The sequence below is a fragment of the Rhipicephalus microplus genome, chromosome 1, assembly GCF_043290135.1.
Source record: "Rhipicephalus microplus isolate Deutch F79 chromosome 1, USDA_Rmic, whole genome shotgun sequence".
Classification (NCBI taxonomy): Eukaryota; Metazoa; Arthropoda; class Arachnida; order Ixodida; family Ixodidae; genus Rhipicephalus; species Rhipicephalus microplus.
The window spans coordinates 212,299,008-212,312,576 of record NC_134700.1 but is presented as its reverse complement, the minus strand read 5'-3'; the positions used below and the strand labels follow the sequence as shown (position 1 = coordinate 212,312,576).

The window sequence follows — 13,569 nt, the reverse complement described above, 5'->3', positions numbered from 1 at the left end:
GTGTGCGCCGGTTCACGAGGGTGACAATTTTCTATCTATGGTACGCAGCCAACTTCAGCAGCTCTGCTGTAAAAAACAATTGAGGTCACAAGCACACACTTGGCTGCACTGACATTTTGGTTTTGACCAAATATACATGGAAAGGAAGCTCATCAGTGGAAGCAGAGATGGTGCAGGGCACCAATGACAATCGTGAAAATACTGTCGGTGCACTCGGAGCCAAAAGAAGATCACTTTAGTCAAAGTAGCCAGCAGAGTGAAGAGAGGTGCAATTGCAATTGCTGGGCACAGCAAGGCATAGGGAAATAGAATTGTCACAAAATAGCACAGATGGACCACGATTGTGCTGCTATAGCGCCCGCAGTTTGGTTCACAGAGTACTGAAGCTAGAAGGTGCTCGTTCCCAAGAACTCTAAACCTGCTTATTTCGATTTGTGGGAGGCTCTGCAAAAAAGCACTTCTCTATCGCATCAATGACCCATGTCAATTGTGGCAGAAGTGCGACAATTGTCAGTATCTCTGAAAACAAAGACATTTGGCATTTGGTGAGAGCTAATTTTGTGCTCTGCTTATTGTATAACTTCTCAGGTGTTTAAGTTGTGAGCTTGTTAAAAAAGCATATCCCAAAGTGTAAAAAAAAAGAAAATAATGAAGAGACCACACATCCACTTTAACAGGCAATGAAACTCTATTTACTCAGGATATTGAAAAAGACACATAGAGGCATTTATCAGCACATACTCAAAGGTTTCTTAAAGCGATACACTCTGCAGTGTCCTCGTGGTATTTGATTTGCTGGTCACCACGGAACACCTCGTGGATTGAATGTCTTGAGTACACACACACACGTACACAATGTACACACACTTGAAAACTAAGCAAAGATGTGCGATCATTTTCCAATGCGCTGCACAACCCAGTCCTGCTGGCACAGTGGACAGCGGTTGTTTTTCTTGACCCACAGAGACATGCAGCAATTGTGGAAAGAGTGGTTACACTCACCCCATACCACTGAAAAAAAAGAAAAGAAAACACTATCTTGATTGTATATTTTTAAAAATGTGCTAATCACAATGTGAACAGCATTAATTGAACACACAGGAACATGATCCACAACATTCATAGGGGCCAAGCACCAAGCACCGAACACATTAGCATATGTGCATCGAGGATGATACAATGGTAAACTGAGAACGAGGAAACAAAACTGTAAATACATACCCTCAAAACTGCATCATAGTTAGATAGAAAGGCCCTTAACAAGTTTCTCCTCAAACTTGAATGAGATCTCAGGCACAATGCAGCCTCCAGTACACTACTACCATTGTGAAAGCCAGTGGAGGCAGACAAACCACAACAAATGACAAACCTACCTATACAAATTCGATATTACACAATTACTGATCGCCAGAGAAGGGTATATGAGTGCCGTGAAACAACGCACTGGGGAATAATGATGCAAGTGGACATACACCTGAAAGTGTCTAGCAACAGAAATAGACTGACCAACTTGGGGCTCAGGAGACAGGAACTTTAAGATCAAGATGTCCAGGTTAGCAAGTGCGTCAAGCACACTGCAATGGCCTCACAAACTGCAAACAGCCACTGGTTATTGTGCGTTCAATAATGCAGCCGTTAGCTCTGCAGGGCGGTGCAATTATACCATGCTTTCGGGCGAGTTGATAAGCCGCCATAATGAATCAATTAGGTGTAATAGAGCACTGCTTTAAGATTGTGTGGAGAAGTCCTGAGCGTATGGGCTTGAATGAGGGAGTGCTAAGACATTATCAAAAAAAAAAAATTAAGAGAAAGAAAAATCAACACCGGCAAAACAACGTTTACACAGAATAATCTTAGTTCTTTCTTAGAGTTCATTAGGACGAAATCCGGATTTTTTTTTTATTCACTGTTAACACAGCAATAGCTTGGCTTTCACAACTCGCATACTGCAGCAACAGTGATGCAAATAACTCGAGCAACGCAAAGGAGCGCTGTTTTACAGTGGGGGGAACGACATGAAGGTTATCGCGCTGTTTAGTTACATATGACGAAGGTTTGTGCCAGAGGTATCCTTTTGAAGCTGATGGCTACGTTTATTACGTCAGGTCAGATAACATGCACAGCGTGTTACTTACCCACGCAATCGTCTTGCTTGTTTTCGTGCTGACATCGCAAGCAGGCATCTAGAAAGGGGAAAGTAAACTTGTGAGCTACAAGGAAAATCGCAGATGGCCAGTTGCGCAAATCAGATACATTAGTTACGTTGTGCTTTTTTTTTTTCAATAGACTATCGGCTGTGCGCTAAGAGCACGAGACAAACGACGATAGTCACATACAACGTCCCGAGTGACGGTGCAACAAAAACAAGGCAAAGTAGAACCCTATGCACCAGCCGAAACACAGCGCCGTGAAACGTACCCATTACTTGAACGCGGCATATGGCACACGTGTCACATTCTACGTCCCAGCTCCACATTGCCACGGCATTCCACTTTTTGAGAACAAACATTTTATCCGGTTTTTGCCCGTTATCTCCATCCTTGTCAATGTCATCCTCATCTGCCATTTTTAAAAGCCGCACGCTGCAATGAAGCATCAGTTGCGCATTTGTTCTTGCAACTAACAGTAAAAACGCTTAAAATCTATAAAACTAAAACTAATAAATAAATCAAGAGGTTGATAAAACTGCAACAGATAAAAACATTCATTAACGCGAAATGCACTTCACAGCATACCAAACTGCGTCCTTTTTTAGTTTACATTGACGCGCGTTCTTGTTGTTTATCTCCTTTTCCTACCGCTTGCGATCTACTGCTGCTGCCGACTGCTTGTGTGGGCTGTTGTAAAACGGGGACGAACCACGAACTGTCATCTCATATGGCAACTTGTTTCGGCTGTATCCGCCGGTGTTTTAACGCCGGTGGTTTCACCGCCAGCAGCTCCCAGGGAAACCGCCTACCCACGGTGGTTCTTGACATGCTTCATATGGGTATACGAGCTTGGAAATCACTCACTTGACATTCTGTGGAGCTGGTGGTTTGTGTAGAAAACACCAATCGCTCTCTGTGTGTGGTTACTTTCGCCCCATTTTGTTGGTTTTTCGAAGATTATCTTGGCGGGTAATCGTTATGTGCGGTTTTCAATTGCTATCCGTCGTATTGTGCTAATTGCGATGTGTAATATTGATGTGTACAGTATACTCCCACCTAAACTGACCATCAGCCGCATCTTTGCCACCCTTTTCTGGTCATGTGCCGGTTTGTATCTTTTGCACACGAAGACAAGACAGTCGTCGTTTGAGGCTCTTTTTCGCCGGTGATTAGTTGCACTGAATTTCAGGCGCAGCACTGAGCAGCACCCAGATTTCAGGTGTAGACACCTCTAACGCAAGTACTACAGGCTGGTGCCGTTGTAAATATGTATGTAGGTGTTGAACAGTTCAATAAATGAGCGAGACTACTCGTGGTTGTTAGCCACAGCTAAAAAAAGGCCGAGCAAGCAGCTAACAATGCCCATACTATAACATAACCGTATGTGCAATCAAAGCGTGGAGATAGTGTCGCTCACATCCACTACGGGGGGATTGGCACAGAATTAAGTCGTTTGTAGTCTTCAGCTCCAAGCAGGTGCAAAAGTCTAGTCGAAATTGCCAATTCCGTCTGCTTCGAGTGAGTAACGTTCAAACATTATACAGCATTCCCTATTTAGAACCGGCTTGGATGCTAAACCACATTTAGTTGTGGTCATTGCAACTATAATATAGAAGGAGGATAGCTGTCATACAAAACTGCATTCTTACAGACTGCTCGGCGATTTTTTTTTTGCGATTTCACTGTGATGATTAACATAGAAATGCGTGTCAACTGATGTATAAGCACAATGAATTGGCATCAGTTGATAAACATCTCTGTTTCCACACAGGCTGTTGTGAGGTCTATTGACAAGCACAGTCTCGTATGCCTGTGTTATGTGTTTGTGGTGCATATGTAATAATGACGTGTCCTGATATTACGAAAAAGAAAAAAAAACTTTGTAAACTACACGTCTAGCCGTACAACGTGTGAATGCATTTGTGAAGCCGACATTGTCCAAGATGCCAGGGGATGCTGACTTGGGAGTTGCTACGTTTTGCAGGCCAGGATGTCGTGATCGTAAAGAATGGACAAAGGATTTGTGGCAGTGGTGCAGCGTTGGCTAATGCCCCTCTAGTTCAAAACAAGTCCTATTTTGAAGTCAAAGTACAGCAAGCAGGTGAGAAACGATGCTCTTGTGTGTAGTTTTTATGCGCCTCGAAAAAACCACAGAACTATTTGATGTCCTACACGTAGTTAATTTCACATCAATTACTTGCACCATTCCTGTAGCACGCACTTTTATGATGTAGACAAGCGTGCTGAAATGTTAAGATCACAAAGCAATGTTTATGGGACTGTACTGCATGGCAAAATCGATATGAGAGACACAAATGAAGGAGTGAAAAAAATTACTGACAAGCATATCGGCATGTGGCCATAAACGTAGAAATTCTGAGCCACGAAGTCTCTCGTTGAATTGTTTGGTAGCATTCTGGCAGTCGGACAGCTAGAAACAGTGACCAATCAGAAGTTATCATTAATGAAGGGTGCTGTGTACCATACTTATGGGTTTAGTATTTCGATCTGCTATCATGCTGAAGATGCCTCTTGCTGGATAAAGTAGTGGTGTTTTTTTTTTTGTTTTTTTTTGGCTTCTTTGTTCGATGTTTTGTCACATATGACATGTTGTGTAGCTGTCAAATATATTTTATTATCTTGTAAGGTAGCTTTGTGTGGCCTTACATTGTTTTTTTCTTTAAAAAAAAATCTCTTGTGACATTAGGTCTGTGGGGTGTGGGAGTGGCAACACAAAAAACGGACCTGAACAGGGTGCCACTCGGACAAGATCTGGAGAGCTGCGTTCTCACTAGCGAAGGCACTGTAGTGTGCAACAAAGAAGTGCTCCACAAGCTCCAGCAGACAGTGCAAGAAGGCGATGTCATAGTAAGGCCCATTCTCTGCTCTTCTTTCTATGTGGAGAAACAAATAGTGTTATATTCATACTTAAGCGGTACAGTAAAATAAGTGAGTTGGTGTCATTTATGATAAAAAATTTTGTCTAAGAACAAATGAATATCAAGAAAGAGAAGCCTGCTTATGGTGTATTCCCATTTTGGTGTTTGTCAGTTCCAGCACAAAATTTATTAATGTGAATGTACATATTTGTTATGTCTAATTTTGCTCGCTAGTAAACCCCTGCGGACTCTCCGACCAGTTCTTCCTCGCACTAGCTGTACGTGAGGTGCCTCCCTGCAATAGCATCTAAAGACATTCTGCGTTCTCCGTGCCTGCAGTAATGAAAAATGGTACTCGGAATGTCACTGGAGCAACAAGAGGGCTTGTTTTTGTCAGGGCAGCAGCTTTGATCGCCCTATATCCACTAATTGATACTTAGTACTTAGATTAGACTAACATACCCCCCCTCCTTCATGGTGAAAGATAATCTGTCCCTTTGCTCGGCCAAGGAGCGAAATTCAACATAATAGAGGAATAGCTACTAAGAATAGAAAATGCACTCTCGTGGTTCTAATGAAATGTTTTATTGAGTATGCATGTATTTGTCTACAAATGATGAAACAGTGAAAACAGCAAAATGGGAGGGTTGGGGTGCTTGCCACATTTTATGGTAGTCATCTATTTGCAACAATGCAAGCAAGGTATATTTGTCATTCTGACAAATACAAATCTTGTTAGAATGTCGACTCCAGCAATATTTCCTGGTCAGTGGTTTTTTATCACTTCAAGGCTTTATCTTTATTTTCTGTTGTGCTTGCAGTGTCACTGCCACTTGCACATTCTGCTGCGTTGGCAGAGACAGATTGGCCCACTAGTTGATTGTTTGAATGCACATCTTTTGTTTCTCCGCTGGAATAGTTTTGTTTTTCTGCTTGGCAGCAGTGGCAAATACAAACTAGCTGTATATGTCACTAAGTTGTATTTTTGAACTCTTATCTCTGCTAAGGCATCCTGATAATTTTCAATGTCATCTTGCTGTTTTAGGGCATCACGTATGACCACCTTGAGCTGAACTTTTACCTTAATGGAACAGATTTACATGTTCCTGTGACAGGTGTCAAAGGAGAGGTTTTTCCTGTTCTTTACGGTAAGTGGCACTGCACTTAAATAGGAGTTCTCAGCTGAACCTAATTGATCAAGCGATTGAATATGTTTGATAGTGGCTGGCAGACATTGCATTTAACTTGACACACTGGTTACAGTGCTGCATAAAAAATAGCCATAAAAGCACCATCGGGCACCGATAGAATAATAAAAAAAAAAAAGCCATGGTTTCACTGTTCACTGGCCACCCCGTATATGTAGGCACTGGATTGCGAAGGGCGTCTTTGGCTTTCATGTGACTTCACTTCTTGCTAGATGGTGTGGGACGTCTAGGGGCAAGTGCAAGAGTGGCCTGGCTGCAGAATACGTCTTATGCGCGAGACTTTTCAATATTGTGTGGCTACATCACTTCAGTGCCAATCACAATAATTATGGCAGTCATCCTGAAACAATTTCAACTGGAATATGTTTTTCGTTTTCCTGCAAGTTTGAGGGTATGCCCTATTATTAGATCTGTAGAAACTTGTAGTGTGTGCATTATTAAAGGGCCCGAGCATAAAGGCAAGAAAGTAGTTTCTGTCTTGCTTTCACTGCCCTTCCTAAAGCACCATCTCCCCCTCACCACTTATTTCTTCATTAACACATTGAATGTCAAGTTGAGCCAGTAGGGGTTTTGCGCTTTTCGACTGCGCAGTTGCACATTTCTGCTTGCATAGTTGCAAACGCAGTCATTGAAATGAATTCAGTTTATTGCACACGACGGCCATGCGAGACATGCCAGAATGAGCATGCGAGCAGGGTAGGTGGCAGTCCACAACAGATCTCACGTGTACCGACCAATCAAGAGCTTATTTCATCTTGACGTCATGTGAACAGACTGCTGGCATCGTGAACTGTGCCGCAAAGACTAAACGCTGGGAAAAAATAATGCAGTCGTTAGTTGTATTTTCAGAGCTTGTTTATGGGCCTGTTAAGTTTATTTACAAGTATTGAAAATGCAACAATATCTATTAAAAACTCCACCCAAGGCATGCTGCTATTACATTTTCTTTTCGGGTTTTTTCACAGTTGACGATGGTGCCATCTTGGACGCAGTGTTCTCTTCCTTCTTCCACACTCCACCTTTGGGCTTTGAGCAAATCATGGTGGAACAGTCTTTACTGTGAGAAACTCATCTGTATGCAAATCATCACTTGCACCACGTAGTGCACTCGTGTTAGTGTTGCTCCACAGAGCGAACCTGTTGCCATCTATGCCCGAGTGTGCAAAGTTTTCCGCCACTGAGTTGTCATCACAAAGTCACTCTATAGCCCAGCTCATTTTTCAATGCTTGTTACAGCATATCATGTTTCATGTCACATACTTACAATTGTTCCTTTTTTTCTTAGCTGCCTAACTTAAATAGGGCATGCATGTTTCATGGATATATGTAGAAGGCAGGCTATGAGCGGAGCATTTGCGAGTGTCATGCATGATAACAAAAAAGCAGTAATTAGGCTGAAAAGCGTGTCTGCAAAAGCATAGAACTTATACTCAGTGTGGTATATTGCCTCTTGATTAGTAGTGCTTGCTTCTTCTAAGCCAGGTACTTTCCAGGCTGTGCTGGTTGGCAAAAAGCATAGAAAGATTTCTTTTTGTATGCAACTGGCATTATTTTAGTTTGTACAGAGATAGTCGGCGTCATTTTGGGCAATCCAAATCTCGTCAGACAATCCAATTGTCTAACCAGCTTCCAAACGCAATCAGTTTTGCAGAGTTTCTGGAAAGATTAAATTTCTTATTGCCAAAGTGTGTATGCATGTATTGTTAACCAGCTATATTTTATATGCTGCCCATGGGCTGGGGGCTGATAATATACCATTTTGACCAGCACTACGCATAACTGCACACCAAGCATTATATTTTTTTATGAGGTAAAGAATATGTGACTTCTGTGACAACATATACTGCTGGAAATTGGTGATAAGTGATTTAATCTTTGATCAAGCAGCAATTAATGCCAACATTTGTTGACGAGAATGCAATGTGATAGGTGTGTTTCTTGTATAGCTGCAGGAGAATTTTGTGTACATTGCTTGTAACATAATACGATAATTTATACTAATATGTGAACTATACACGGGTATCCCTTGTGGATGCTTGGCTTTAGACAAGACTATCACTGTACATGGAACGTGTATGCCGTAGTTTCTGGTTGTTACCATTACTTGCACACGGACAAGTTCAACAATGATGTCTGAGTATACTGGCCAGAACCTTAAGTGTAGACACAATGCTTCGAGGAATGTTATTTTTTTCCCTTTGTTCCCCTTTGCAGATCATGAAAAACAGGAACTGGCACTAATTTTGCATTCAATGTATAGTCAATATCGTGATAAGAGCAACAGGTGCATGAACACTTTTTGCGGCTTAACTGATGATCTGGCTTGTGCCTAGATTGGTGGTATTTTGTTTGTGAGCCCACGTTTGAATGCAAGAATTGCTCATTTCATCAAACTACAGATGCATGTGTCTGCGGTAATGAGAGGCCAAAATCAATTCATGAAACTAAGAAAGACTAGGCAAAAGCTTCATAATAGTTGGCGATGCTTGATTATTTATCCAGCATCACTGCCAGCGATACGCTCCTAGGTTATTCTGGAAGGAATGCGTGCCGAATATAAATGTGTTCTTGTCCAAAACGCACAAATGAGTTGGTGGTATTGCTTGAACCATTTCTGCTGACACCGACACATCATTCTGTGTCTTGCACAATGCTCTTTATACAAAAGAAGAGCTTTGTTAAGTGAAATGGGATATTGCAGCCTCTGTTGAAAACAAGTCAAGAGCACGTGTGGCAGAATTGCATAATAATTCTGCCATCAATGGCAGAATTAGCCTCGAGTTATTGCATCGTTGAAAACCTAGAGCCTTTTTCCAAACTACAAAATGGTCATTCTGTCAGCAGCGCTGCAATTCCCAACCCCATTTTTATGGTCATTGCAATAGCACAGGCTTCTTGTGGGCACAGCAGTCTGCATTAGTGCTCATTTTATGCACAGAATTGTGAATGGTACACTTTTTTTTTCAGTCCTTAAGAGGCTTAAATGCTAGAAATGTCTTTTGCTTATTAAAGACAGTAACACATTGATACAGTCTTGTCATTCAAATGGGTGGATGCTCTTAGCAATGTGCTTTGGCATCCATACACCATGCACGTCTTTCACTCAACTGTCTTTGGTATAGAACACACCTAATGCAACTGTTACACAGGGCTGTCACCAGGTACGAAGCTAATGAATGACAAACAGCATCGCAACCGTTATGGTAACAAGGGTCCTGCACGTGGACTGGTCGGCCTTAACTGCAGTCGAAGTAAAGTAGAATCGCGATGATACAAATTCGAAGGGAGCACACAAAATATTCCTATCGTCTTGAACTCGTATGAACCAAAAACAAGTTAAAGGTGATCATGAAGATGAACAAGAATTTTATTGGGGTCAGCTACTTGTTGCTGAAAACAGTTCGTGATGTTCTTTTGAACTTTCCTGCCTTCACAGTCTCTCAAAAAAGTGCCGCAGTTTCCTCACTCATGCTGCTGGCGCTAAAAGGCGCGTTCACACTTGACATAAAAAGGAGTGAAAGCGGCTAAACCCAATGGAAATTCACTCGCTTCGTCGCTTAAGCAGACAGAAATCTGTGATGTCGACACACACACACAATAAAAAAAAAATCAGTCCTTCAGAATTCATACAGGAGAATTGAAGTGAAAATGCCAGAGCGGCCGAAAAACCACGTCCGCGCCCGTCAAAAAAATTCACATTCATTCTGCCCCTCGTAAATGCCATCGCTGCCGTCACCGCTTGAAATTCATTCCAATTTGCCCTTTTTCTGAGCATCAAAATTCATACCGAGTTCTAGTTATGCCTGCAAAGCACTGAAAAGAAACAGTTTACACCTTTACAAACATAGTTTTGGGAGACAGGCCAGCAGAAACAATACGCATGGACGCAACGGCAGCGACGGATTCAGCCGGCAGTGCCAAAACGAGACATGTTATGGCATGCTAGTAGGCTACTGCTGCACCTTCTTCTACTTCCGGTGCTCTCAGCGATCGTAATCTAAAGTAGGCTCTCGAACGCATCCTTGTCAATGCCGTGAGCTTTTGATGTGCTGCACTGGTAGCGCTAATGCGAGCCATTGCCGACGCCTTTGCCGCCATGTTGAATTTCCGGCTGGTTGTTTCCATGGTTTACATCACATGATTTGAGAGCTAGTACAGCCGGTGTACAGAAAGGTGGGTCTTAAAATTAATCTGCAGAAAACGAAAGTAATGTACAACAATTTCGGAAAAGAGCAGCGCTTAGAGATAGGTAATAGTGCACTTCAAGTTGTAAAAGACTATGTCTACTTATGGCAGGTAATAACCGCGGAGCCGAACCACGAGATTGAAGTAACTAGAAGAATAAGAATGGGGTGGAGCACATTTGGCAAGCACTCTCAAATTATGACAGGTAGATTGCCACTATCCCTCAAGAGGAAGGTATACAACAGCTGTATCTTGCCGGTACTTAGCTACGGAGCAGAAACCTGGAGACTTACAAAGAGGGTTCAGCTTAAATTGAGGACGACGTAGCGAGCAATGGAAAGAAAAATGGTAGGTGTAACCTTAAGAGACAAGAAGAGAGCAGTGTGGATTAGGGAACAAACAGTCGTTAAGCTGATCATAGCTTAAATCAAGAAGAAGAAATGGACATGGGCCGGACATGTAGCGCGTAGACAGGATAACCGCTGGTCATTAAGGGTAACTAACTGGATTTTCAGAGAAGGCAAGCGGGTTAGGGGGAGACAGAAGGTTAGGTGGGCCAATGAGATTAAGAATTTTTCGGGTATAAATTGGCAGCAGCAAGCACAGGACCGGGTTAACTGGCGGAACATGGGAGAGGCCTTTGTCTTGCAGTGGACATAGTCAGGCTGATGATGATGGTGGTGACAGCCCTTGCAGCAAACAAAAAGGCAACCTGCTAAAGTGTGGCGGCAACATTGGTCTCAGACTGATTTTTTCACGTCGTCCTCATGACGTGGTTTTCCGACCTTTTAGGCAGCGAAGCGAGAAAAAGTTCGGTGAATTTTGCTGCAAAATTCCGGTGAATTTTGCTGCATTCACTCCCTTCAATCCAATTGTGAATAAGAAATCGATCTCCCAGCTTCATCACACTCCAAAACATGCAAAGCCAGTGCCAGCCTGCCCTGTATCTACCCACACAAAATATCCACAATTACATTAAATAGAAAGGACTCACCCATATGCACACAAAGCAAACAATACTCCAGTATACCTTCTACACAACAGCATCGCAGGGGTAGTCAATACACAGTTGCTCCTGCTACTGTGTTTTGGGACAACTAGACCTGCATCAATTTACTGGGCTATCTTTAGCCATGAAAAAAGATTACCTAGTAACACTGAATACAATGCAACTTTACCAACACTTTATTGTAATAGACACCGTGTGACAAATATGTGACTGGAGCTGCATTGTTTTTTTTTTAAGATAGCCATGGCCGATACTGAGGAGAAAGGCAAACGTTCACGGAATTCACAGGAGAGTAGTACTATGGCTGCGTGCGACCAGACCTGTTGCTTGCGCAGACCTAAAGTTAGCCACTTCTGAGTAACTGGCTGCTGAGAAAGATGTACAGTCGAACCCACATATAATGACGACTTTAACAATATATCATTCATAACCATGACAAGTTGCTGCATCAACTTTTTTATGTTTTACAGTGAAAGCTGTTATGAGATCACAACTCTGGTCACGTGCAGCGGCGTAGTTGTTCGCCGCCGCCGCCAGTGTCCGTAACCACATAGCATGAAATTAGAAAAAAAAAACCTAGTACCAACGACACAGTGGGACTCGAACTCGGGTTCGCTGAGTGCCAACCCAGTATTCTACCAATGAGCCAAGCCGGTGCTTGAAACTTGTTGGCAAACTTGCCTTAAACAGGCTTTACGTCGAGAAAGCAATCGCGTTAACACGACTTATAAAGCGTTTTAAAACAGTGATATAACAACCAGTCATCGCACAATGCGAATAGCCTAAGGAGTGGGTTGTTCGATACCTCAACCCATTACAAAAGGTTGTTCTTGTTCACCTATTACCTGTGGCACATACCCACTTCAGCCATAATTCCTCATCATCCTACGCCACTGCATGAACAATTGGCACAAAATTTCTTGCAAGTGTTTAGCGGATACCAGGCTCCTTAGAAGAATGACGAAAAGTAGCATATCTAATGCAGGCCTACTACCCAAAAGTTTTTTATATTAATGCTGTAGTGGATGTCAAGTAAGTGAGCTTGCAGCAGTTAACCAATGAGTGTTTAGAAAAAGCTCTGAAAGGCTGCTCTTCTAGCTTTCGCTGTGACTATACTGCGCCTTTCGCACAGGCCTGGCGTTTTTTTTTTCCTACGGTGTAACAGCCCACTTACAGCAATGCCCACATACCACATTTATCGGTTATAAAATTAAATTTTCATGGCATTTTAGTATTATAGGTGGATTTAACTGTGTATGGGTGCATTTCCTCCATTAAACATACCACATTAGAGGCAGCTGTTACATTTCAGCAATAATGTTGTTGACCTGACACTGTAATAATTAGTTACTGGATTATAGGCAAATGCCTATTTTGTTCCTTGCACTCCTATCGTGCCATTTTCATATATGAGCATGAATTAGAGGTTAAGAAGGGCTTTTATGGTGTTTTTATAGCACCCATAAATGCCTATTTTGGGTGTTTGTGTCTAAATGAGGAGAGAGAATGAAAGATGGGGTAAGAAAATAAAAGTGACGTCTATGGCCGAGGTCGTGGCGATCACCTTCTACAAATGGCTGTCCAGTGCCCAGAAGGAACTGAAGAACCCCCACTGAAAACCTGGGCAACGAAGAGCAGGTTTTTCTGGGCAGCCGCGGGTAGCCGGAAAACGAACGAAAAAACCATGGAGGACCACTCATGAAATGCTCTTGTTGATTCGGTGGTGGCGAAGGTCGCCAAATCGTTATACTTTATACAGCGAAGCCTGAGACAGGTGCCGGCATGTTTACAATCAACGGTGTATTTAGCATACATTCACCGTATCTTGAATATGCTTATTCTGTATGAGATCCCTTGTCATATGTCTTTAAGTGACAAACATGAAAAACTACATAACAGCGTTTCAATGTTTGTCCTAAGCCATTACTCGAAAATGACAGCTGCAGCAATATAAAAAATTAACTAGGATTGGAATTACTATCATCGCGTCGAATCAAACTGCAGTTAAAGCTCCTATGTCAAGGATTTCATGCTAAACTCACATTCGAAAATGAATGTACCTAAACAGTCTTATTCGTGCAATGGTAATTAAGATTTTAGAATTTCGTATCAGATAGAATTTTTCTAATAATTTGGTT

The 13,569-nt window shown here is 42.3% G+C and overlaps 2 protein-coding genes across 2 annotated transcripts; one reads left to right on the top strand and one right to left on the bottom strand.

Moving 5' to 3' along the window:
• Positions 1-669: 669 nt before the first annotated feature.
• Roc2 (Regulator of cullins 2) lies at positions 670-2,592 on the bottom strand. The gene is made up of 3 exons (XM_075891238.1): positions 2,419-2,592; positions 2,136-2,183; positions 670-1,011 (listed from the first exon to the last, which is right to left on the bottom strand). The coding sequence occupies exons 1-3, from the start codon at positions 2,564-2,566 to the stop codon at positions 893-895; spliced, it is 315 nt and encodes a 104-aa protein (XP_075747353.1). The 5' UTR covers positions 2,567-2,592; the 3' UTR covers positions 670-892.
• A 176-nt stretch (positions 2,593-2,768) lies between these two features.
• LOC142806085 (SPRY domain-containing protein 7) lies at positions 2,769-7,468 on the top strand. Its single transcript, XM_075891239.1, has 5 exons — positions 2,769-2,989; positions 4,135-4,251; positions 4,858-5,018; positions 6,075-6,177; positions 7,203-7,468. The coding sequence occupies exons 1-5, from the start codon at positions 2,878-2,880 to the stop codon at positions 7,298-7,300; spliced, it is 591 nt and encodes a 196-aa protein (XP_075747354.1). The 5' UTR covers positions 2,769-2,877; the 3' UTR covers positions 7,301-7,468.
• The last annotated feature ends 6,101 nt before the right edge of the window (positions 7,469-13,569 follow it).